The sequence below is a fragment of the Hemicordylus capensis genome, chromosome 2, assembly GCF_027244095.1.
Source record: "Hemicordylus capensis ecotype Gifberg chromosome 2, rHemCap1.1.pri, whole genome shotgun sequence".
Lineage (NCBI taxonomy): Eukaryota > Metazoa > Chordata > Lepidosauria > Squamata > Cordylidae > Hemicordylus > Hemicordylus capensis.
Genome location: NC_069658.1, coordinates 211,448,622 through 211,475,226, shown reverse-complemented (window position 1 = coordinate 211,475,226; position 26,605 = coordinate 211,448,622). Strand labels below are relative to the sequence as shown.

General features: G+C 50.0%; 1 protein-coding gene across 4 annotated transcripts in view; it reads right to left on the bottom strand.

Annotated features, from left to right (window-relative positions):
• The window catches only part of MKNK2 (MAPK interacting serine/threonine kinase 2), a 41,668-nt gene extending 34,755 nt beyond the window's left edge, over positions 1 to 6,913 (bottom strand). The window contains exons 1-3 of one of the 4 annotated variants that reach the window (XM_053296051.1): positions 6,784 to 6,878; positions 6,088 to 6,163; positions 4,849 to 5,052 (exon numbers count right to left, since the gene is read on the bottom strand). In XM_053296051.1, coding sequence (XP_053152026.1) covers positions 4,849 to 4,896 — 48 coding nt within the window. In that variant the 5' untranslated portion in view covers positions 4,897 to 5,052; positions 6,088 to 6,163; positions 6,784 to 6,878. Of the gene's footprint in view, positions 1 to 4,848; positions 5,053 to 6,087; positions 6,164 to 6,783 lie in introns of all 4 variants that reach the window. The other 3 variants (XM_053296054.1, XM_053296053.1, XM_053296052.1) reach the window with 3 other exon arrangements.
• Between the last annotated feature and the right edge of the window lie 19,692 nt (positions 6,914 to 26,605).

Here is a 26,605-nt window from a genome sequence, read left to right as displayed (position 1 = left end):
CTCTCGCCAGGTCTCCCCCCAACCGCCTCTGTTCCATCAGCTGCTCACTAATCCCTCCCGCTCCTGAATCCCAGACTCGGCTCCTAATAGCCACCCAGTGGACACATTGCAGAGCCCAAGAGGAGCTTACATAACAGGCCGCCCCACCTCCTCCTCCTCCTCCTGGCCCCCTCCCTGGGGCCCCTCCGTTGCCGCCACCCTCGCATCCAGAGGCACAACAGAAGTTACATCACTCCCTGACGCCCGGAGCAAGTTAGGAACACACACACACACACACACAGGGCGCCCAGCCGCCTGCAACACAAGCCCGGCTATTCACTGGGAAGGCCTCCCCACCCACCCACCCCCAGCAGCTGCCCCCCCCTCGCACCCCACCACCTCCAGCGGCCCTCCTCCTCCTCCCTGGCACGCCACACAAGTGAGTTTTAAGACCGCACTGCTGTCTGGAGGGCAGCCAGGAAATAGCGCTATTTTCAAAACCGCCCGGAAAGCGGGCGAGGTGGTGTGTGTGTGTGTGTGTGCGCGCGGAGGGGGGGGGCTGCATCTTTTAAGAAGATGCAACCACCTCTGAGAACCCAACACGGTGCGTTTATCAAGACGGCACCCACCAAAGAATCCAATGCTTTGCTTCCGTCTACACATCAGAGAATCCAAGTTTAACGTGCACAACCCACACAGTGTTGGCTGTATGCATGTGCGCGCGCATGTTGTGTGTGTGTTTCTCTCTCACACACATGCACAACCCACACAGTGTCGGCTGTATGCATGTGTGCGCGTGTTGTGTGTGTGTGTTTTCTCTCTCACATGTACAACCCACACAGTGTTGGGTGTATGCATGTGTGTGCATGTAGTGTGTGTGTGTGTTTTCTCTCACACATGCACAACCCACACAGTGTTGGGTGTATCCATGTGTGTGCACGTTGTGTGTGTGTGTGTGTGTGTGTGTGTGTGTGTGTGTTTCTCTCTCACACACATGCACAACCCACTGTTGGGTGTATGCATGTGTGTGCATGGTGTGTGTGTGTTTTCTCTCTCACATGCACAACCCACAGTGTTGGGTGTATGCATGTGTTTGCATGTAGTGTGGGTGTTTTCTTTCTCATATGCACAACCCACACAGTGTTGAGTGTATGCACGTGTGTGCACGTTGTGTGTGTGTGTGTGTTCTCTCTCTCTCTCTCTCTCTCTCTCTCTCTCTCTCTCTCTCTCTCTCTCACACACACACACACACACACACACATACACACACACACTTTCAAAAAACAGCCACAGACACCCATTGGAGATTAAGCGGCCGTTTCCATCTGCCCGTACTTCCACAGGGTCCAAAACAACCCCATGACATTTTGGAAAAATACTGGCAGGAAGAGAATCTGGATAACTGAACCCAGCCGCCGAGAAGTTGGCAGGCCCCAGGAGATGAAGAGGGGGGGTTGCATCCAGCCTGGCACAAATTGCTCGTTCGGCTGAAGACAGGGCCCCTCCTTAATTATGAAAGGAGACGTTAAGTTACGCAACCAGGAAAGGAGCAGGGCCCAGCCGCTTGACACACGTGCACAGAGCTCATGTTTGTGCTCCCAAGAAATGCACGCTCGGGCATTCATATTTTGATATTATATATGTATTTATAAGGGGGGGTGCTTTGTTCCTAATCTGCAGGAAAATACTGGAGTGGGGAACGGGGTGGGGGGCGGTCCTGAAGCTCTGGTGCAAAGAGGAACCTCTTTTGGCTTCTGCACTCTACTCCTGCCTGCCACGCGCAGGCGCAGGCGGCTGTGGAATCGTCCTGTGAAATCGCACTTCCTTCACCCCACAACGGGGTCCGGCTGGGACTGCAGGTGCCATATCCAAAGGGTTGGTAGAGTCCACGCAAGGTAGTGAACCGAGTCCTGGACGAGGACCATGGAGACTCGAGTTCGAATCTTTGCTCAAGTTCACTGGGTGACTTGGGGCCACTAAGCTCCTAGAGCAGAGGGCCTCGCAGGCTGCTGGGGGAGGGGGGTATTTATTCCCGTGTGTGTTTGTGCGCGCGCACAGATTTAACACACTGCTTTTTAAATGCACACGCTGTTCCCAGAGTGGTGATCAGTCACACAATTCCAGCCGAAGCAACAAGACAACGCAGCAGGGTCTTTTTGGTAGCGGCACCTATTTGGTGGCGGAACTACCTCCTGCCGCCCACCCCTAGAAGTTTGCAAAGCAACCAAAACACAGATTTCTTTGGCAGGTCATCAAAACCTTCAAATTTCACCGCACACTGGGCCTGAAATGAAGTGTTGTGGACACATCCGGGTGCAAACATCTGGTTTTGTTTTGACTGTTATCTATGGTTATAAATGTTATTATTTGTGTTTCTCACTGTGAGCCACTTGGATGGCCCATGACTGAGTGGAAAAACAGCCCATTAAGACATAATAAGCTTTTCAAAGACTACAGAAGGACCAGCACAGAGATCCTCTACACCGACAACAGACGCCTCTGAATCAGTGCTCAAATCACACGGTTAGCCTCCACAAAGCCATGGAGAATTCTGCCTGCACTTCACCAGGACGAAGATAGGACAGTCCCACATCCATGAGGCAGAGAGTTCCAGAGGGTAATCCTGAATGCAAGCCACAACAACTTCTACTTAAGGACCGGCCCAACAGGTTTGGCTCAGCGCCCAGCAGGATCAGCCCCTCACGCGCTCCTGTGAGCTGCCAACCAGGATGACGGCATCCCATAATTAGGAGCAACAGGATGCCAGCAGATGGATGGGGAAAGAGGAGACACATCATGGGACAGCCCCATGGTTTTGCGCCGGCTAGCATCCCTGTGGGGAGGAATTAATGAGAAGGGAGTATCCGCGGTAAATGTCGGGATCAGCGTTCTCAGCCGTCACCTCGTCCCGTGGCTTCTGGCAAGCTCTGAGTTCCCAGACTCTGCCTGGGCGGCCAAGACGCCTCCCTCCTGGACTCAGTGACCCCACCTGTGCAATGGGAACGGGAGAAATACTGGGAAGGGAGAGGGTGTGCAAGCCACAGGCGGGGCCGTCATAATCTCCATTGCCTCAAGAGCAAAAGGCAAGAAAATAAAGATAAAGGGGCGGGCACAATTAGATTGGAAGGGTCAACTCGAGAGCAATTGCTCCGTCAAATCCATGAATTGCCGAAGCCAGTATTTAGGGCATGGGGCAAGCAACCTCTCAGCAAAGTGAAAGAGTATGATCGTTTCAACACTCAGCATCAGAGGAAAGCAAATGTGCAGAGAACACTTCATTTCTGCTGCCTCCATTGTGCAAATCCACATGCGCGCACACACTTTGGAGTTCTGCTTTCCCCACCACATCCTGATCCAGAACTCCGCACCATAGCTGTGAATTGGGAAAGCATAACTGGGGCCTTTGAAATGTGCCCTTTGACCCTTATTCAGCCACAGATGTACACCTCTCTTTGGAACATAAGAGTCCACCAACTCTCTACATCCTTTCAAGCACATCCGTGCAAACCTTGAGGACTACAAACTTGACTTTCCCCTTTTTTAAAATCACAAGCTAAATTTTATGCCCCAAACCACCTGTCTGAAGAACAACTGCACAACAGAGAACCCTCCATCAAGTTCATGAGCTCATGAAGCATGGAGAGATGATCACACACGAATAAAAGCTTTGTCAGTCTGCAAACATCCAGGTGAGCTCCCTAGCATCTCTCGCACACACACTCTGACTTTCTGCTAGATTGCAAGGAGCAGTTTGCGAGGGGTTCTGAGGTGCAGCTGTCCAGTAGCATCACTTAAAAGCAAGCTCTGCTCGGGTCTGACACACACACACATCCCACAGAGGGAGGAGGGTGTGTGTAGAAAAATCACACCTTTGCTCACTCAGCAAAAAGAAAGCAAGACGGAATTCCAGAACCAACCCTCATTAAATTCCTACTCCAGGCTGATTTTCAAAGTGCTTTGAAGCTAGGGAGGATTCCAGAGAGGCCACACCACCAAAAGCATCCAATTAAACCCCATTTGCATGGCCTGATGCAGAATAAATTCAGCAAAGGTTGGGGAAACACACCCCTCAATCTGACACCTATGACAGCGAAAGACACACTGCAAGGAGAACTAGTTTAACACACACACACACACACCTCTCATGCCATTTCCATCCCTCTGTTTAGACTGTAAGCCATTTGGGGCGAGGACTCATTTTTTTGTCCCTGTGTACAGCAACATGCACATTAATGGCAGCGGGGGTGGGGGTGGAGTTCTGCAACTTCCACAGCCATCTGCAGAGCGGTGAAGAGGTCGGGCACTTTTCAGAAGGACATGCCTAGGCAAGAATCCAGTGTGCCTTCCCCTCACACCAATACAGTTTTCATCCACACTGAACCAAGTGTGGTGAGACCTTTAAGGTAGCGACAGACAGCCCTCCTTCAAACCCCATGTGATTTTATATACTCGCATAGTAGATCATCCAATCCAAAGATCAATCTCCTCCCATTTACTAACTACGTATTTCCACCTACAAGAACCACCTGGCTGTTGGTATAACCTAACAACTATTTTTTCCACTCTGCTAAGCAAAGATCTCTGTGTAATCCAAAAGCCTGCACACAACTCCAACAAATGCTAAGCCATGTTTTGTCTTATAAATCCGTTTTCACAACACTAGCAGTTCCTTTCCACTTCCACTCTGTGTTCTTTCCACATTCATAACTTCTAGTTGCACTGATTTCACCCGAGTCCAATAACACAGGATTCACAATCCCCTTTTTAAAAAAGTAAACATAAAAGCCACCCCAAAACTAGAGAGGAAGACTGAAAGCTCATATGCACAGACCTGACATTCTGACCCGCATTAAATTTGTTGGGCCTTACCTTAAAGGAGCGATGGAAACCTTTGAGCTCTGTTTTCTTCTGCACCATCTTGAGATCTTAAAAATGCAGGAAAGTGTGTGGAGGGTGGTTGTTGTTGTTGTTTTAAAGGAGAAAGATTCAGATGGAGAGAAATAAAAAAAATGAGGAACCAGGAAAGGGAAAAGGTTGGATGGAGAACCTAATCCGGATCTGCCGATGGAAACCCTATGGAAAAAACAGAGTGGGCATAGGGTTGCTCAAACTCTGGATAAGCTAAGTTTGCAAAATCTAACTTTTAGAACAGGCTTGCTCAACTTTGCCCACCCAGCTGGTTTTGGACTACAACTCCCATAATCCCCAGCCACAGCGGCCAATAGCCAGGGGTTATGGGGGTTGTAAGCCAACATTTGCAGGAGGGCCGAAGTTGAGCAGCCCTGTTTTTTGCAAAAGCAGACACTGAGGAGCAGGGACAGAGGTCCCAAATTCCAGATGCCAGCTTACAGCAACACAAAAAAAGGGAGAAGGAAAAGCAGCGACAGATGTGCTTTTTAAAAAAAGGATCCTATTTTTAAACCAAAAAGCTGCAGCCCCACTGATCTCCCGGCTCCAATGCACGGCATTTATTACAAAGAGAATTAGACTGCAGGGGGGGGCGGGGGGGGCTGGACTGCACGCCTTGCACAAGACATCCAGTCCATTGTGTGCCCCCAAAGTCATCAATTACACGGAGAAGAAACCCAACACGGGCCCAGATTTCTCTAAGCAGCACAAAGATTTGCAGCAAAACCACTAAGCCATAGTATTTCTTGTATTAAAGCACAAAATAATTATTTTCACAAAGTACATGATCTTGTCCTTTGGAATTAAAGTGTGTGTGTGTGGGGGGGCTACCTTTAAGCAAGGGGGTGTGTACAAATCGACATACCACATGCAGAACGCACACACACACTTTTGCAAAGTTAGGGGCTGAAGACAGTTGCGGGGGGGGGTGCGTCCCCCATCCCCAGCAAAAATGCATGCTTATAATTCTGGGGGGATTTGACGGGGGGGGGGAGATTCCAAGCTTTCGGGTGAAGAAGAACACAAGTTTGCATTCAAAACCCAACTACGTCAGTATCTGTCACACAGACCCTCACTAAGTCTGCAAAATTGGGGCGGGGGTGGGGGGGTTGCACTGCATTGCAGAAACCACCCCTTCTTTTTTCCAGTGGGGGTGGGCAGCTCTGTAAATGCAGTCCTTCCCCCCCCACACACACACACCTTTTTCTTTCTGAGGGGGGCGTGTATATCAACCCCCACACACCTTGGCACTCGTTTTCGATTACGGCATACCAACCTTGGGGGAAGGGGAGAGAGAGAAAATAATCAGATTGTCATGGCGGGCGTGGGGGGCGGGAGAAAGAAAGGGAGATCAGGGCGCCCCCACCCCCCCCACCCCGGGGCAACTCTTCCCACGGCCTTGAAATAAAAGGAAGCCGGGCTTGCAAGAGGACGAGGCTCCCCTTGTATGTATGCCAGAGAGGGGAGGCGGGTGATGGGCGCATTTCCTCCCCCACTGAGTGGGGGAGGGGGGAGTTGCCGCCCCCTTCCTCGGGCACTCCCCTCCCGCCCCCCGTCATCCATCCCCTTGCAGGAGGGGGGGGGATCAGAAATGCAGCTCATCATTGCCGTGCAATCAGTTTGCAATTGCAAAGATAAAGCGCCCGGGGTGGGGGTGGGGTGGGGGGAGACCTGCAAGATTCGAGGCCCGAGTTTTCTGGTGACGGGGGGGGCGGCAAATCCTAGCCCCCGCCCCGCCCCCCTCTGCAGAAGAGAGGGGGGGCAGGGATGCATTTTACTCCTGCCGCGTTTGCAAAGCGGGGGCTCGACCGAGCTGATCCTGGGGGGCGCGCGCGGAGGGGGGGGTGTGCGCGCGCGCCGGCCCCGATCCGCCTGCCGCAGCCAGCCGGCTCTTACCTCCCGGGCTCCTCCGCAGTGCTGCCGCCACGGCTGATGGAAAGGCAGGGCCGCCGGCACTGGGCGCCGATCGAAAGGACGGGGAGGGAGGGAAGGAGGTGGCCGCGCGCCCCGCTGAGCCCTTATATAGGGGCCGAGGCGCAGGCCCCGCCCCCCGCCCGCCCATCCCCTTGCATCAGCTGGGCAGGCCCCGCCCCCTCCCTCCCTCCCTCCCGGGGAGAAAGAGGGGAGGGGAGAGGGAGAAGGAAAGAGAAAGAAAGCAAGGAAGAGGGAGGAAGAAGTGAAAGAGGGGAGGGAGGGAGAACAGAGAAACAGGGGAGAGGAAGAAATGAGAGAGGAAGGAAGGAAGAGAAGGGGAGAAAGCGAGAGAGAGAAAGAAAGCAAGAAAGCGGAAGGAGGGAGAGAGAAGGAAAGAGAAAGAAAGCAGGGAAGAGGAGGGAGGGAAGGAGGAAGAACAGAGAGGGGGGAGGAAGAAATGAGAGAGAAAGAGAGGAAGGAAGAGAAGGGGGAGAACGAGAGAGACAAAGAAAGAGCGGAAGGAGGGAGAGAGGGAGGGAGAAGGAAAGAGAAAGAAAGCAGGGAAGAGGGGAGAGGGAGGAAGAAGTGAAAGAGAGGAGGGAGGGAGGGAGAAGGGAGAAAGAGAGAGACAAAGAAAGAGCGGAAGGAGGGAGAGAGGGAGGGAGAAGGAAAGAGAAAGAAAACAAGGAAGAGGGGAGAGGGAGGAAGAAGTGAAAGAGAGGAAGTAGGGAGGAAGAAGGGAGAAAGAGAGAGACAAAGAAAGAGCGGAAGGAGGGAGAAATGACAGAGAAAGAGAGGAAGGAAGGAAGAAACAAAGAAAGAAAGAAGGGGGAGAAGGAGAGAGAGAGAGAGAGAAAGAGAAAGGTAGCAAGCATGACTTGTCCCCATAGCTAAGCAGAGTCTGCCCTGGTTGCATCTGAATGGGAGACTTGATGTGTGAGCACTGCAAGATACTCCCCTCAGGGGATGGAGCCGCTCTGGGAAGAGCATCTAGGCTCCAAGTTCCCTCCCTGGCTTCTCCAAGATAGGACAAGATTTTGAAGAGAGCCAGCGTGGTGTAGTGGTTAGAGTGCTGGACTAGGACCGGGGAGACCTGAGTTCAAATCCCCATTCAGCCATGAGACAGTCACTTCTCGCTCAGCCTAACCTACTCCACAGGGTTGTTGTGAAAGAGAAACTCAGGTATGTAGTACACCGCTCTGGGCTCCTTGGAGGAAGAGCGGGATATAAATGTAATAATAATAAGAAGAAGGGAGAGGGAGAAATGACAGAGAAAGAGAGGAGGAAGAATGAAAGAAACAGGTATGTGTGTGATTCTGAGCATGCCTTTCCCTTGTGGCTGGGAAGAAAAATAGTCCTAAGGACAAGGTGGCTCTGAGCATATGCAGAGTGCCTTTGTGAAGAGTACAAGCTCCTGAACCCCTGAGCACATGAAGAGTGCTTTCCCCTTTTTAAAGGGAGCCACCTGCTGTGATAAGATTAATGCATCTAAGTATGTGACATGCCTCTGAACATGTTCAAAGTGCCCCTCCAAGCTTGTTTTTTCTTAAGTGATGGAACTACTGCCCAAGTGCCCCTGAGCTTGTGCAGAGGGCCTTTCTTTGGAGAATGAGACCAGCTTGATGGATTGATTTGTACGTAACACGTTTTCCTACGCAAGTCCCTCCCTGGGCGGTTCACAATCTTACAGAGGGCACCTGACCTGTTGCTTAGTTTTGCTAAAGTCGAGGTCCTGGCAGCTTGGCTGCTGCTGAGATCCCACATGCAGCCCAAAGGACCCTGCCAACTGGATTCCTTCCCTGGGCCCAGCTGTCCTTTCTCGGCAGGCACCAATTAATAGCATCATCATCATCATCATCATCATTATTACATTTATATCCCGCTCTTCCTCCAAGGAGCCCAGAGCGGTGTACTACATACTTGAGTTTCTCTTTCACAACAACCCTGTGAAGTAGGTTAGGCTGAGAGAGAAGTGACTGGCCCAGAGTCACCCAGCTAGTATTATGGATGAATGGGGATTTGAACTCGGGTCTCCCCAGTCCTAGTCCAGCACTCTAACCAGAGGCGGATTAACGTAGTAGCAAATGTAGCATTTGCTACGGGCCCCACATTTTTGAGGGCCCCGCATGCCCGGCTTCCAACTGGGAATTAAAGTTAAAACTTTGCCTGTTTTATTTGGTCCATGTTAGATAAAATATCCCTTGTCTGCTAAATGTTCCTTTTAAGAGAAGGCCCAGCACAGCATCTGTCCAGTGGCTGTTGCTGGTGCCTACCACATTTTTCTTTCTAGAGCGTGAGCCCTCTGGAGACAGAGAATCATCTCTCCACTCTTTATTTTTCTATGTAAACCACTTGGAGAATTTTGATTGAAAAACGGTATATAAATGATCACTGTTGTTGTAGTAAGTGTGAGTTTGTGGCTTGGTCTCCCATACTCCCAAATACAGCAAATGAAAAAAATTGAATTACTTTACTATGCAAGTAAATAATTTATGTTTTAATATCTATGTGCCTTAAAAAAAAAAAAAAATTAGGGCCCCTTTATAACATATGCTACAGGCCCCGCACTGGCTTAATCCGGCCCTGACTCTAACCACTACACCACGCTGGCTCATGCACATCTCATCCCACTGCCATCCCTTTATCGTTCCCAGCTGCAAAAGGGACCCTCACGGGTGGTCTCTCTCCCCTCAAGAGCCCGACAGGATGCGTCCTCCTTCTTTCCTTCCTTCCTCGCTCCCCCAGCCCCACTTCCTTCCCTCTGCCAAGGGTTGCAGGCCTTCTCCCCACAGCCGCTGCTTTCAGACTCGGATGTGCCTGCGTGCATGAGCAGAATGCCATGGCATGGCATGTCAGGGGCCTTTCTGGGTCAGAGGACCCCCTGGTGTCCATCTGGTCTGACCCCATTCCCTAGCAGCAGCAGCAGCAGGCCCTAAACTACCATAAATAGGTTTCTGGGCAAAATACAAGGTGCTGGTGATTACCTCTAAAACCCTAAACAGCTTAGGCCCTGGGAATTGAAGAGAACGTCTGCTTCGCCCTGAGCCCCACCGCCTGTTGAGGTCATCTGGAGAGCAGCGTTCCCTCTAAGGCATGCGCACGTGCACATGCGCACAAGTTTCTGGATGTCCACTCCGTTCATTTTCAGTCCCGCTCAGGTTGAATCTGGAAGGCCCCACTGTGAACGCACGTGCGCACACACGGCTTTGACACTGCCTCCCAGAACAAAACGCATTCCGCACAGGACATAAGAACATGAGCATAGCCCTGCTGGATCAGGCCCAAGGAGGCCCATCTAGTCCAGCTTCTCGTTTTGCACAGTGGCCCACCAGATGCCGCTGGAAGCCACAGGCAGGAGTTGAGGACATGCTCTCCCTCCTGCTGTGACTCCCCTGCAACTGGTACTCAGAGATAAATAAAATTAGAACCCTGCTGGAAAAGTTTGTCTACTCGGGAACGGGCCTTCTCCGTTGCAGCCCCTGGACTTTGGAATGTGCTCCCTGTTGAAGTAAGAGCCTCCCCATCTCTGGCAACTTTTAAAAAAGCACATTTATTCACCCAGGATTTTAATTAGATTTATAGATTTCATATGGGAAGAGAACTGGTCTTGTGGTAGCAAGCACGACTTGTCCCCTTAAGCTAAGCAGGATCCACCCCAGTTGCATACGAAAGGGAGACTAGAAGTGTGAGCACTGGAAGAGATTCCTCTCAGGGGATGGAGCCACTCTGGGAAGAGCAACTAGGCTCCAAGTTACTTCCCTGGCAGCATCTCCAAAATAGGGCGGAGAGAGATTCCTGCCTGCAACCTTGGAGAAGCCGCTGCCAGTCTGTGTAGACAATACTGAGCAAGATGGACCAAGGGTCTGACTCAGTATATGGCAGCTTCCTATGTTCCTATATGTTTAATATTGGGTTTAAAATATTTTCAGTGTTTTTATAATGATCTTAATAATTAAGCCAGCGTGGTGTAGTGGTTAGAGTGCTGGACTAGGACCAGGGAGACCCGAATTCAAATCCCCATTCAGCCATTATACTTGTTGGGTGACTCTGGGCCGGTCACTTCTCTCTCAGCCTGACCTACTTCACAAGGTTGTTGTGAAAGAGAAACTTAAGTATGTAGTGCACCGCTCTGGGCTCCTTGGAGGAAGAGCGGGATATAAATGTAATAATAATAATAATAATAATAATAATAATAATAATAATAATAATAAATTAATTAATTGTTAATTGATTTGATGTTTTAAATTATTTTAATTGTAAACCGCCCAGAGACACAAGTTTGGGGCGGCATAGAAATATTTCAATTAATTAGTTAATTAATTAATTAATACCAGCCCAGCAGCTGAAGAATTGGTGGCAGACTGCCTCTGAACAGGGAGGCTCTGTTGCTGGCTGCCATGAAATAGAGCTTGACAGCTCAAGCCCCCCCCCCTTGTTGTTCAGTTCGTCCCTAGCGTCTGAGGTCAACTGATTCTGAATATGGTAGACTGATTCTGAACATGGAGGCTCTTGGCAAGCAGAGGAGTTGGCCTGTTCGTCTCTGCATGAGTCACTGCTCTGGGCTGGCCTCTGCCACCTTTCTGCACTGAGGTGCATGTGGTCGTTCCGTCCCGCTCGAGAAAGCAGAGCTGACTCCCTCGCCACCCTAACCCCCTTGCAGAAGGCTGCCTGTTGTGTCGCATGTTGAGTCGCCGTCCTGCGGCCTCCTCCTCCCTCCTCAGGGATAGGCCCAGGCAAAAACCGGCAGCGGGGGGGGGGGGGGAGGCGGGCTCCACCGAGGGCAGCTCTTTCTCCACTCTGGAAAATGAGTGAGTGAGGATTTCCCTGGCCTGAACCGAGATCGAGATATGCCCTGACGCACAGCTGCAGCTGCTCCAACCACAGCTCTCCTGCTGCTGCTGCAATCTCTGGTCAAGTTGCACAAGCATCCTCTCCCCCCCCCGCCCCCCCTGCCCCATTTCCCCTGGCCAGGGAAACCTGAAGCAGCCTGTTTCTTTTCCACCCACTTGCGATCACGTAGAGATTCATCCTGTTGCTCCTGGTGCCTCCTGTCCCTTCTTGTCCTCTCGGCCTTGCTGTTCACATATCAGATGTTTAAGATAGGAACCGGGCTCCAAATCCCTTTCTTAGCAGGGCCAGGCTGGTCTCCCCACTTGGAGTGGGTGGGGTGGGGGGCACATCCATGATGGAAAGGACCCCTTTCGCCCCACTGGAACGTTAAAAGAGGTGTGTGGAATTCATGACTCAGTTAACGAGCTGCATCATTACTTTGTTCCATGGGCCTGCGCTTTGCGGGCTGTTGAATGTTAATCCTGTGCCTATGAACACACAAAAGCTGCCTTCTGCTGAGTCAGGCTCTCGGTCTGTCACACTCAGAATTGCCTGCTCTGACTGGCAGCAACTCTCCAGGGTTTCAGACAGGGGCCTCTCCCACCCCTACCTGGAGATGCTGCCAGGGACTGAACCTGGGACCTTCTGCTTGCAAAGCAGATACCCTGCCACTGAGTTATGGGTGCTCCTGATGAAGCTGCCAGACTGAGTCAGACCCTTGGTCCATCTCACTCAGTATTGTCAGCACTGACTGGCAGCAGCTCTCCAAGTTTCAGACAGGAGTCTTAAACGATCACGGCTAACTCTCTGGGACGAGCAAAAGAAGAGGCCATCTCTGCCCCGAGGAACTTACAGTTACCATTATGCCACGGGAACAGGCATGCAACACAGTCCTGTGCATGTCTACTCACAAGCAAGCCTCACAGAATTCACATTAGAGTGCGTAGGATTGCAGTTTTAAATGTTCGTTTTTGTAGGAGTGAGGACTGAAGGGTTAATTAAAACTGTCAAGTTATCAAAGCATTTTTATGTGCTGACTCATCTGCCTTTTAACTAGAAGCCTACATTACTGAAATCTATTTTCCCTGAAATATCAGTGCAAGATAATTTTATATTGAACCACCCCTGAATTATTTCCTTCATAATGTGAAGGAAAAGGGCCGCGTTTAATGTGGTTTCCGCTCCCTATTACACTTAGCACACCAGCAGAAAAGGGAAAGGGAAATAGCCCCACAAAATAAAGACGTTTCCCCTCTATTTGCCGCCTCAGTTATTCAAATCCACCCCTTCCCCATTCATCAAGTATGGCTGAAAACTTAGATTGTAAACTCCTGGGGGCAGAGAGCCATCTGTTTTGTCTTGCTCTCTGTAAAGAAGCCTATATACCGATGGTTCTGTTAGTGTAATATTTCATCTATTTATTTTTGATTATTTATTTATATTAGTGTATTAATATTAATTATAATTGGCAATCAGTCATCATTATCCTTTGAATACTTGGGCAAAAGCTCCATGCAAACATTTTATTGATTGATTGTTAAATTTACACCCCGCCTTTCATTAAGAAAATTTAAAAACAAGATTATTAAAAAGACACATTAAAATATTGAGCTAAAAATATATATAAACAAATCTGATTATCAGCCCCACTCTGAAGGTAAGCAATCCTGTTGCAACCAAGGAATCCAGCCACATCTGATTAAAGGCAGCAAGATCCGACTCAACATGGTGCAGTGGAGAAAGCATCCGATTGGCGGGACCCGGGTTCAAATCCCTGCTCAGCCACAACGTTTTGTGGGCCGGCCAGTCACTCTCTCAGCCTGCCCTACCTCACAGGGTTGTTGTGGCAAAAGCGGCAGGGGAAAGGGCCACGTCCATGTCTCAGCTTCTCGGAGGAAAGGAAGGATCAAGAAAGAACGGTGAGTCACCCAGAGACGCAAGAGGAGACTCCTTTGCCGATGGTTTCTTTGGGCTCTCAATCTGGGAACTGGTGAGGTGAGGCAAGAGCCGGGATTGGAGATAAACGAGGTCACCTGGCCAGGTGTGGCGCCAGCAGCCCTGGCTAGTCCTGTGACTTTTATGGCAGGCATAATTGCCCTTTCCAAGGCAAACTGGCCTATATAGCCTGCATGGCTTGCGCTTGGCTGTGCACAGGAGGCTTTCATCAACCTCCACCGCCCACCCAACGCAAACATGCATCGGCTTCGCTTATTGCATCGCTTCTCCGGCTGCAGTCAATCAATATATAGCCACTGATTACGGCCACTGGGCTCTCGGGGCTTGGGAACTGGCTCCCTGTGGAAAGAAGAGCATCTCCTTCTCGGCTTGTTTTCAGGAAGACCCTCAAGAGGCACCTGACCTCTCTCGTTGGCTTTTCATTGGAATTAATGTCAATCATTTGTTTTAACCGCTTGTTTTATGAGACTGTTTTAATGGGGTTTGGTGGATTTTTAATCTGTTTTTTAAAAACTTTTTATATGGTTTTAAACCTTGCACACCGCCTAGAGATATACGTATCAGGCGGTATGGAAATATTATAAATAAATACATAAATAAACCTCTCTCTCTCTCTCTCTCTCTCTCTTTCTCTCTCTTTCTCTCGAGTCAAGTTGGCTTTCAGTCTCAAAAGCCTCAACACTATTGAGCCCCACAGTGGTTTCTGTTTCTTGGTCACCCCAGAGTGTGACAGCATGTTGAAAACTCATTCTCTCCGTCACACTCTGGTGTGACCAAGAAACAGAAATCACTGTGGGCCTCAATAGTGTTAAGGCTCTTTAGACAGAAAGCCAACTTGATTCTCAGTTGCTGAGGTCACCAGGGTCAGATATGAGAGTGGATTTAGCCCCCACCCCACCCCAGTGAATGCCCCCCCCCCGGTTACTCTTTCTTCTTATATGAGTGGACCTTCAATAGCTTCTGGAGCAAATAGTGGGGAAACGGCTGGAATGGGGCATGCAGAGAGGACAAAACTCTGCTTTGGACAGTGCATCTGAGCATAGAGCATGCAGAGATGTATCACACTCCCCCCCACCATGAGTCCTTACAATATGCAAGCCATCTCTGCCCATCATAGGAAGCTGCCATATATACTGAGTCAGACCCTCGGTCCATCTAGCTCAGTATGGTCTACCCAGACTGGCAGCGGCTTCTCCAAGGTTGCAGGCAGGAATCTCTCTCAGCCCTGTCTTGGAGATGCTGCCAGGGAGGGAACTTGGGACCTTCTGCTCTTCCCAGAGCATCTCCATCCCCTGAGCGGGATATCTTATAGTGCTCACACATCAAGTCTCCCATTCACATGCAACCAGGGCAGACCCTGCTTAGCTAAGGGGACAAGTCATGCTGGCTACCACCAGACCCGCTCTCCTCTCCACGCCTGCATGCCACCCATCACAGTGACGGCATTTTGCTAGTAAATACGTGATGCAAGCCACAGAGCAGGGATTCGGTCTCAAGGCTTGCCCCAACAGCTTGCCTTGCTGGAAGTTTAGGAAGCTAGTCCCCGGACGTCAGAGTCTCCTCCCTCGCCTGTGCTTCTGCAGGACAATGCAGGCCTTGGACTCTGCTAACAGAGTATGGCGGGTGAGTTATCAGCGCATAACAGCAGCAAGTACCAAAGTGTCTGCCAAATATCTAATCGAGAGGTTACCACGAGGCACATGGTCCATAACACACAGCCCGCCAGTTTGCAGTGTGTAAGCAAAACAGGCATCCTCCAATGCAAGACCTTTTCCCCTTCTGCAAACAAAATAGGGATGGGAAACCAGACCTGTTGGACAGCAGCCTGTGTTTGAAGGCATCACAACAAGTGACTACATGGTGGCAACTCTGCACTGGGATTCAGTTCAAAGATGGGTTTAATGTATTTATGTTTTAAGATTGCCTTGATCACGACAACTGACCACAGAGAAATGTAGCGTGTGTCATAATTTTCACTCCCTACCAGGAAAAAGCTTTACTTGCTGACTGTCCATTCACTAAAAGGTACAGGAGTGGGGTCTGTTAAAAAGTTGGCAACCCCGTCTGCAGTGAAAGGGTTTGACAAAAGGCCAAAGAGAGCCAGAAGTAAAATCTCTGCTACTACTGAGTTTCTGCGGCAAATAAACAATTATATTTGTAATGCATGTGGAAACATGGAAAGGATGTCATTCCAAAATGTTTAGGGGGATCAAACATAACAGTCATCAGAAACCCACCCTTTAATCCTAGAAGTGTGGCTATGCAGGGAAAAGGCACTCTGCACATGGTCAGAGTCTCTCTGTGTCACAATTTGTTCAATTTTCAACTGCGCTTGTCAGACTCCCAAAAGGGTGCTCATCTTCTCACCCACCACCCATTCTCAAGTTTATGCCCTGGTGGGGCTTCACCTGCTGGTTGTCTGCCCAGGGTCAATATTGCCTTCACAAGACACCAATCCCTGCAGCTGTATTTTTGGAAATGAAGCATTGTTCCCTCCCGTTGGCCAACTTTCTTTCTTTCTTTTTTTGCTGGCCGGGCTCCTGTGCCCTTAACGGCCGCAGGGCCGAGGTAGAGATTTTGCAGGCAGAAGGTTGCCCTCACAGAAGGGGTGGTGGTGAAGACGTGGGGTGAGGACTTCACCAGCTGCTTTTCTGCCTGCCTGCTGTGGGGGGGAACTGGCAACTCTCCATTCCCTGCCTGTTGCGATGTGCTCAGGATCTATCTCCAGACGCAGGAGTGAAAATCAGATCTGCTCCCTCCCTGCCTTTCTCCTTCAGGGTCAGAGATTCCAGAGGGAGGGGTCTGGATCCGTTTATTACGCTTAAACAAGGATGTACGGAGGAGCTGACAGCTCTCTCTCTCTCTCTCTGATTGGTTTCCTCCCCTCTCGGCCCACAGCGCTCCTTCCACAGTCCAGCAAAACATGTTTTCGTTGAGAATCTGCTGTGCAGGACAGCGCCGGGGAGAGCAAGTCAGGTTTCTGAGAAACCCGGGAGGCCTGGAAGAGGGCTGACCTTCCCTTCCCCTGCTTGAAACAGCGCGGCCTTGTTTGCCTAAGGCAGCAGCCCTTCTCAAACGTGCCTGTCCCAGGCTGAAAGCAATCCCCTCCGAGAAGGGGCTGGCTGCAGTATCTCTGGATGAGTCCCTGCTCTGTCTCAGACTCCTTCCAGAAAAGAGAGAGAGATTCTGGCACCTCCCTGGATTGGATTCCACGATTCAGTCACTCCGGGAGCAGGGACACGGGCAAAGAGGCTCTCAGGGGAGGCTGCCCGTCGGGCCTCTGGATGATCCACTGCTTTGGCTCAGTTGCCTCTTGTTGGAAGTGAAGGACTCTGCGCTGTCTCTTGTCTCAGTGACATAGGAGGACAGACTAGTGAGTCAGAGGGCTAGAGGGTCAAGACATTGGTCATCCCTTCTCTGTTACTCTCACTCTGACACTATCCCTTTGATATGTAGATTGCTACTCCCAGGGACTTCCTTCCTGCCTGCCTGCCACTTCCTCTTCCCTTCTCTTCCCTTCCTTCTCCCTTGCAACATGCAAGCTCCTCTCTCCCTGCACCATGTGTGCAGAGATGCAGAATCCATCCCTCTGCATCCATCCAGCTAGCTAGCTAGATTAGAGATCCTATCTCTCCACTGTCCTATCTAGAATGGAGTTCTCTAATAAAGACTCCTTATATTGATTTGGAACTATGAACTGGCTCCAAGTTATTTTCTCTCAGCATACACAAGCATGCCTGGGCAGACTTTATTTTACATTTATATCCCGCTCTTCCTCCCAGGAGCCCAGAGCGGTGTACTGCATACTTGAGTTTCTCTTTCACAACAACCCTGTGAAGTAGGTTAGGCTGAGAGAGAAGTGACTGGCCCAGAGGCACCCAGCTAGTCTCATGGCTGAATGGGGATTTGAACTCGGGTCTCCCCGGTCCTAGTCCAGCACTCGAACCACTACACCATGCTGGCGCAGACTCCGCTGTGTTGTGCCTCTGTGCACTCTGCTATAATGAAAAAGGGTTTCTCCTACTAGAGACAATTCCCAACACCTCTAACACACCTCTGAAGGAGGGATCGGTGTTCCTGTCATCTCTCCATCCAAGCCGGTGCAGGGAAGCAGCAGAACAACTTGCCTTAGAGGAGGCGACTTGCTGTGCCTCTGGACCGCCTCCTGCTCCAACCTGTGTTTGCTAGCAAGCAATACTGCTGCCTTGCTGCTGCGCGAGCCGCAACAGATTCAACCTGTCATTCCCAACACAGTGTCGGGAGAGGCTGCCCGTCGCACCACTCTGGGCTCGCCTGATCTGCAGCCACACTCAGATCAGGGGCTCGTGCAGAGGCACAGCAGAGAGACTCCCTCTCGGCTTGCACCTGCAGCCAGCTCGCACAGGCATGCCTTGGGTGCTGCCGAGGGGCCAACAGACCCCCAGTGGGCTCCAGCGGCGAAGCTCTCAAGACACAAAGAGCCCCGTATCGGAGAAGCTGCTTTGCCTGGATAAACCTCAGCTCGCCCCAGGCGAATCACAAGGCTGGCTATCTCTGTATGCACACTGCTTTATCTGTCCACTCCCCTGCAGGTCAACAAGCATTTGCCACCGTTTTTTGTTCTACCCGGTTTCTTTGTTGTTCATACCTAAACATGGCAGGGACAGCTACAGAATTTGGAGGGCAGGGAGACCTTTTTGGAGGGCAGCATAACAACAACAACAACAGAGGAGAGGAGAGCTGGTCTTGTGGTAGCAAGCATGACTTGTCCCCATAGCTAAGCAGGGTCTGCCCTGGTTGCATATGAATGGGAGACTTGATGTGTGAGCACTGCAAGAGATTCCCCTCAGGGGATGAAGCTGCTCTGGGGAGAGCATCTAGGTCCCAAGTTCCCTCCCTGGCAGCATCTCCAAGACAGGGCTGAGAGAGATTCCTGCCTGCAACCTGGGAGGAGCCGTTGCCAGTCTGTGAAGACAATACTGAGCAAGATGGACCTATGGTCAGACTCAGTATATGGCAGCTTCCTATGTTCTATGTAACCACAAATATTTATATACCATTTTTCAAGAAAAGTTTTCAAAGTGGTTTACATAGAGAAATAACAATTTATTATTATTATTACATTTCTATCCCACTCTTCCTCCCTGGAGCCCAGAGCAGGGTTATGTTTATCTTCACAACAACCCTGTGAGGTAGGTTAGGCTGAGAGAGACCTGGCTGGCCCGGAGTCACCCAGTGAGTTTTGTGGCTGAATGGGGATTTGGACTCAGGTCTCCCGGGTCCTGGTCCAACTCTCTAACCACTACACCACATTGGCGTATAAATAAATAAGGTGGCTCCCTGAACTTGAAGGGCTCACAGTCTAAAAAGAAACATAAGTTAGACAGTTGTATGCTGTTTTTATAGTTTCGATTTTAATTGTTAATTGATTGTAATTGTTTTTACTTTGGTGTAAACCACCCTGAGCCATAGGAAGGGTGGTATATAAATCGAATTAAATAAATAAATAAATAAATAAATAAATAAATAAATAGGGAGGTGAGCTCACAGTGGAGGGGGGTGTTTTCCTCTGGGAGGGGTGGGGTGTGCAGCCCAATAATTCTCTCCCATTGCCTCTCTCTTTCTTGGGAGCTTCACACAAAAAGAGAATGAAGGATTTGCTGAAGGTATTTTTTGCAAATCGGGGGGGTGGAGGCGTAGACACTTCTAGACTTTGCCACCCCCTGGAAAACACCCCCAACACTCTAGCCCCAAGAGGCATTTGAGGAAATCATCAACCGTCAACCAAACCACAATCACGTGGAAAATGTGATCAAAATATTCCAAAATAAATAACAGGAATTAAAATTAAGTCAATATGCTTTTGAGGATTCCTGGTAACACGTTTTGGAAACCGCTGTACTTTTGGAGAGAGAGACGGGAGATGTGTGCCGACTTTGGTGTGTACTCATGTATCTAAACGTTTGATGAGTCATGTAGCACACATCTGTGCGCCTGCCGACTGAGATGGCAGGTCCCTGCCCGCAAAGGGCTTACAGTCTAAATTGTCAGGAAGATCAGGGAGAACAGAACGAGGAGAGAGAAGCGGAAGCAGGGGGGAAAAAAGGGGCAATATGTGATTGTTGCGTTCACACACCTGTAGGCTTCATGCCTACAGCCGATGGGAGCTGGGCAGTATCCCGTTTGGCAAAAGCCATCCTTTAAAGTGTGAGGCTGCAAAGAATTCAGATAAAACAGAAGGGGACAGAGCAGAACCGCATAAAGAGCAGACGGGAACCTGTGCCAGCGGGTCAAAGAGTCAAAAGAATAGCATACATCAGGGGAGAGATTCAGTGTATAGGTGCTTATATGCCAATGCCAGAAGCCTCCGAGCCAAGATGGGTGAGCTGGAGTGCTTGGTTGTTAATGCAGAAATAGATATAGTGGGCATAACAGAAACATGGTGGAAGAGTGAGAACCAGTGGGACACAGTCATCCCTGGGTATAAACTCTATAGAAAGGACAGGGAGGGGCGCCTTGGAGGAGGGGTAGCACTGTATGTTAAAGAAGGGATAGAATCTAACAAGGCAGAAAACCTGGGTGGACTGGAGTCCTCCACAGAAACTCTGTGGGTGCCAATACAAGGCCTGAAAGGGAACGTGCTACTGGGGACGTGCTATCGCCCTCCGGATCATAATGCCGACAGTGACTGGGAGTTGCAAGAGGAAATCAGGGAGGCGTCAAGGAGAGGCAGGGCTGTAATTATGGGTGATTTCAATTACCCACACTTAGACTGGGTAAATTCACATTCAAGTCAGGACAAAGAGGTCAAATTTCTAGATACGCTAAATGACTGTGCCCTAGAACAGTTGGTCATGGAACCGACCAGAGAGAAGGCGACCTTGGATCTAATTCTGAGTGACACCCAGGACCTGGTGCATGATGTCAGTGTCATCGACCCTTTAGGGAACAGTGGCCACAGTGCCATCAAATTCAGCATACATGCGGGGAGAGAATCACCAAGGATGTCTAACACAGACATTTTGAATTTCAGAGGAGGAAACTTCTCCAAAATGAGGAGTATGGTGAAAAGAAAGCTGAGGGGGGAAATCAGGAGAGTCACTTCGCTCCAGAGTGCATGGAGTTTACTCAAAACCACAATACTAGAAGCCCAGTTAGATTGTATACCCAAAAGGAGGAAAGGTACCACTAAGTCCAGGAGGATGTCAGCATGGCTAACGGGTACCATCAAGGAAGCCATAAAAGGGAAGAAGACTTCCTTCCGAAATTGGAAGGCCTGTCCAAATGAAGAGAACAGAAAGGAACACAAACTCTGGCAAAAGAAATGCAAGGTGACAATAAGGGAGGCAAAAAGAGAGTTTGAGGAACATTTAGCCAAAAGTATTAAGGGGAATAACAAAAACTTCTTTAAGTACATCAGAAGCAGGAAACCTGCCAGGGAAGCAGTTGGACCATTAGACAATGAGGGAGTGAAAGGGATTATTAAGGAGGATATGGAGGTTGCAGAGAAGCTGAATGTGTTCTTTGCATCTGTCTTCACGGCAGAGGATACTGAGCATATACCTGTTCCTGAACCAGGCTTTTTAGGGATGGAGGCTAGAGAGCTGAGTCAGATAGAAGTGACAAGGGATGATGTTCTAAACTGTCTGGAAAAACTGAAAGCTAACAAATCACCAGGGCTGGATGGCATCCATCCAAGAGTCCTCAAAGAACTCAAATGTGAAATTGTCGACCTCCTTGCTAAAATATTTAACTTATCCCTGAAATCGGGCTCTGTACCAGAGGACTGGAGAGTAGCAAATGTAACACCGATTTTCAAAAAGGGATCCAGGGTTGATCCGGGAAATTACAGGCCAGTTAGCCTAACGACCGTTCCAGGCAAATTGATGGAAAGCATCCTCAAGGATAAAATTGTAAAGCACCTAGAAGAACAGGCCCTGCTGGGAGTGAGCCAGCATGGCTTCCGCAAAGGTAAATCTTGCCTCACCAACCTTTTGGACTTCTTTGAGAGTGTCAACGAGTGTGTGGATCAAGGTGATCCAGTTGACATAGTCTACCTGGACTTCCAAAAAGCTTTTGACAAAGTTCCTCATCAAAGACTCCTGAGGAAACTTAGCGGTCATGGGATAAGGGGACAAGTACATGTGTGGATTGCTCACTGGTTGAAAGACAGGAAACAGAGGGTAGGTATACATGGAGAGTTTTCACAATGGAGGGAAGTAAGAAGTGGGGTCCCCCAGGGATCTGTACTGGGACCCGTGCTTTTTAATTTATTCATAAATGATCTAGAAGCAGGGGTAAGCAGGGATGTCGCCAAATTTGCAGATGATACCAAACTCTTCCGGGTAGTAAAATCCCAAACGGATGGTGAGCAGCTCCAAAAGGATCTCTCCAAACTGGGGGAGTGGGCGACAAAATGGCAAATGCGGTTCAATGTTAGCAAGTGTAAAGTGATGCACATTGGGACAAAAAACCCCAACTTCAAGTATATGCTGATGGGATCTGAGCTGTCGGTGATGGACCAGGAGACGGATCTTGGGGTTGTGGTGGACAGCTCGTTGAAAGTGTCGACTCAATGTGCGGCAGCTGTGAAAAAGGCCAATTCCATGCTAGGGATCATTAGGAAGGGGATTGAAAATAAAACAGCGAATATTATCATGCCCTTATACAAAACTATGGTGCGGCCACACTTGGAGTACTGCATACAATTTTGGTCACCACCACATCTAAAAAAGGACATTGTAGAACTGGGAACAGTGCAGAAGAGGGCAACCAAGATGATCAGGGGCCTAGAGCACCTTTCTTATGAGGCAAGGGCTTTTTAGTTTAGAAAAAAGATGACTGCGGGGACACATGATAGAAGTCCATAAAATCATGCATGGTATGGAGAAAGTGGATAGAGAGAAATTCTTCTCCCTCTCCCATAACACTAGAACCAGGAGTCATCCCATGAAATTGGTTGCCAGGAAATCTAGGACCAGCAAACAGAAGTACTTTTTCACACAACTCATAATCCACTTGTGGAACTCTCTGCCACAGGACGTGGTGACAGCCAACAACCTGGATGGCTTTAAGAGGGGCTTGGATGACTTCATGGAGGAGAGGTCTATCAATTGCTAGACGGAGAGCTGTGGGCCACCTCATGCCTCTGAGTACCAGCTGCAGGGGAGCAACAGCAGGAGGGAGGACAGGCCCCTTTCAACTCCTACCTGTGGGCTTCCAGCGGCATCTGGTGGGCCACTGTGTGAAACAGGATGCTGGACTAAATGGTCCTTCTTGGGCCTGATCCAGCAGGGCTGTTCTTATGTTCTTATGTATGTTCTTATGTTCATCAGCAAAGAGACAGGGCACTGGGGAGATAGGCCACAGGCTGTCTGGGAAAGCGTGTATCTGTCTGTCTGTGTGGGAGGTGAGCTGGTCTTGTGGTAGCAAGCATGAATGGTCCCCTTTGCTAAGTAGGGTCCACCCTGGTTTGCATTTGGATGGGAGGCTACATTTGTCAGCACTGTAAGATATTCCCATCAGGGCATGGGGCTGCTCTGGGAAGAGCATCTGCCTGCTTGCATGCAGGAGGTTCCAAGTTCCCTCCCTGGCAGCATCTCCAAGATAGGGCTGCGAGAGACTCCTGCCTGCAACCTTGGAGAAGTCGCTGCCCGTGTATGTAGACAATACTGACTTATGTGGACCAAGGGTCTGACTCGGTATAAAGCAGCTTTCTATGGCCGCAGCAGGGAGGGTGCTCCCAGAGTGCATGAAGACCCAACATCCTCCTGAAGCATACCCTCCCAATACACACACGCACACACACACACACACACACAGGCATGCATGCCTCCCCCCCCCCAGTGCAAACACACCCCATTGTGCACATGCCAGGGAATGCAACCTGACTTCCCCACGACCTTTGAAATTGCAACAGGAGAAAGTTGTTTGGATTAGAGGAACCGAAAATTGCCGACGTTTGCTTGTTGTGTTGGTGTTTTGCGAAGCCCGGGAGACGAGCCAAAGGAGGCGGAGCGGGGCAGAAGAGGCGATCTGGAAACCGCAGGCTGCTGGGCCTCACAGGAATGCTTTTGTAGCCAAACATTCTCTGGCTGCTGCGTGGGCCGAGTGCCTCTGAGCGTGTGCAGAGTTCCCCCAGGGGGAGCCAAATGGGCTTTTTAAAAGACACCGAGGGTAAAGTGTCGCTTATCATATGGGAGAGTGCAGTCCCTTCAGCACTTGAAAATAGGGGCGCTCTTGTGATGTTTGCCCAGATAAATCCCTGTTTTCTGGTACATTGGCTGGGAAGATTTCTACAGTGGTTTTAGATACTTACTGTGCTGATCAGGTGAATTGCTGTTCTTCCTCCGCTCACCTCGGGTCTCTAGCACTGAAACTTGGGAGGGGTGGGAGGACGACGACATCCGGTCTCCTCTGATGTGCATGTTGCTCTCACGGGCACATGTGTCAACATTACAGTATCTTGTGGGACACACCACCTGCGCTGCCGTATCGTGCAGCTGCCCAAGCGAGATCTTGCGCGCACACCGTTTGGAAAAGACAAAAACCAGCCATGCAGGCCTCCTAAGTACTTTTCCCACATTAAATAGGGATTGCATTCCTTTTGCAGAGCGGCTGCCACAGTGCCACGCCAAGGAATTCGAAATGACTCGGCACCCTCCAGTGAACCTAAACCGGTTCGAAGCGTCTGAACTGGCTTCCAAGCCATGTTTTGTTTGGGGTTTTGTTTTAACTGGCATCGGAAATGGAAAGTGAGAGAGTGCCACTGACCCCAAACTGGCGTGGGACCCAGCTTTTCCATGCCTCAGCGGCCGGGCCCACTTTCCACGCCCCCCGCCCCCGATTCCTGTGGCTGCATCCTCCTCTTCTTGTGGTAACCCTGCTTCATGTCCTGGACTGAATGAAGCAACAAGCGAGTGGGAACAAACACAGGATCCCGGGCCGCTCCAGGGGTTCTGCTCACGTTCACCTCTCTTGCCCTGTAAGTCCTAAGTCTGGATGATTGCCACTCGGTTACCACCCTGTTCCCAGTGTCAGGTAAGAAGCATACAGCTGTCAACCAGCCCTGGCACTGGGTGTCTCATTGTTTGGTGGGACGGGTAGCGTGCACACCCGAGCCTGAGATATGCCAACAAAGCGGCAGGAGAAACGGTGGAAAAGTTGAGCTGCCTCCCCAAGCCTATTCAGAGGGATGGCAAGTTATAGACTGTGTTTACCTGAATCCAAGACTAGTTCCCCCCCCCCCAAGTTATTTGATTGTTAGAAACAGGGAGGTCATCTTAAATGGAAAGTCTGCTTCCTTTTGGGTAAGTTTAGCTATATAACCTGTATGTGACCTCTATATTTTAAGGGGTTCATCTTACATTCAGTGTCATCTTGGATTTGGGTAGATACAGTGAAAGGTCAGCAGGGCTTCTGTGTCTTCATCGAGTCAAAACAGAAAAAGAGAGAGGACATTTCGACAACCAACAAGTCAGGTTGGTCATAAATCTGGTGGTGGTCTGTCTGCATTAGCATCAGAGAGTGATCCCTCCCTGGTGATTGGTTGAGTTTCTGTGATGTCACAACAGGCTTAGCATTCTAGCTGCTGATGGGGAAAAGGCAGTCGTAGAGTGCCAAACTTTGGGAGAGCTTCTGTGAGGGAAAGGGGAGGTCAGTTTGGCTGGAGGTGGAGAGTGGAGCAGGGTCAACAGACTAGGGTGAGATGCGAGATTTGAAAAAGATTCCCAATTTGTAGCAATCTTAGCCATTATGCTACACCAGATCTCTAAAGACACAAGATCGCCGTTCTGCTTTGCAGCCGGCCACAGTGCACAACTGTCCTGTTCCATGCATGCTTCCTCGGAAATCTGTCTGCTAAATTCAGCAGGACTTGCTCTGAGGTCAGTGTGCAGGTGCAGCCTAAAACTGTTTGCAAGGAGGCATGAAGGACTTGCTGTTCCAGGAGGGAGACCTCACGGGGCATGCATGGGTGCTTGGTGCAGCTAAGCAGCACGCTGGATAGTGTCCTCGCTGAAGGAGGACTGCATAATGTCCAACTCCCTGTGACCCAATTTCTTAGAAACCACAAACAAAGCCATCAGCATTTGCGCCGAGGCCAAGCAAATATCCGCCTGATTCGTGGAGAGCAGTTTTCCCGGCTGGAAAGATCCAGAACTCTTTGATCTTGAGCCCAAAACCTTCCAAGGACAGCAGGCCAGGGCAGGCTGCGTAGATGCCAATGCTTCTCTCGATTGTTTACTAGCCCTGCTTTTGCATGATCCCTGAAAACAGAGAACACAACAGAGAAATCTGTTGCTCTGCAGATTGTCTCTGAACTTGGAGGCTCAGTTTTTCATTTCCGTGGCTAGCGGTCTGGGATAGACTTAACATAAGCCAGAAGAAAGATTGATGTAGTCCAACATTCTGCTTCCCAGCACCAGACACCTGCTTCCCACAAGCAGGGCATGAAGCCAGCAGTGGTATTCCACTGTTGCCCTTCAGCAACTTGTACTCAGAGGTAGACTGCCTCTGAACCTGGAAGATCTCTATATTTATCAGGACTAATAAGCATGGGAAGACCTCCATGGGTTTAAGTGGGATGCTCTTACAGCTGAAAATTCCATGTCAGCTCCATGTGGACGACATTCTTTTGTCCATAGGAACATAGGAAGCTGCCGTATACAGACCCTTGGTCCATCTAGCTCAGTATTGTCTACCCAGACTGGCAGCGGCTTCTCCAAGGTTGCAGGCAGGAATCTCTCTCGGCCATAGGGACATAAGAAGCTGCCATATACTGAGTCAGACCATTGGTCTATCTAGCTCAGTATTGTCTACACAGACTGGCAGCGGCTTCTCCAGGGTTACAAGCAGGATACAAGAATCTCTCTCAGCCCTATCTTGAAGAAGCCAGGAACCTGGAACTGGGAACCTTCTGCTCTTCCCAGAGCGGCTCCATCCCCTGATGAGGGGAATCTCTTCCAGTGCTCACACTTCTAGTCTCCCATTCCTATGCAACCAGGGCAGACCCTGCTTAGCTAAAGGGACAAGTCATGCT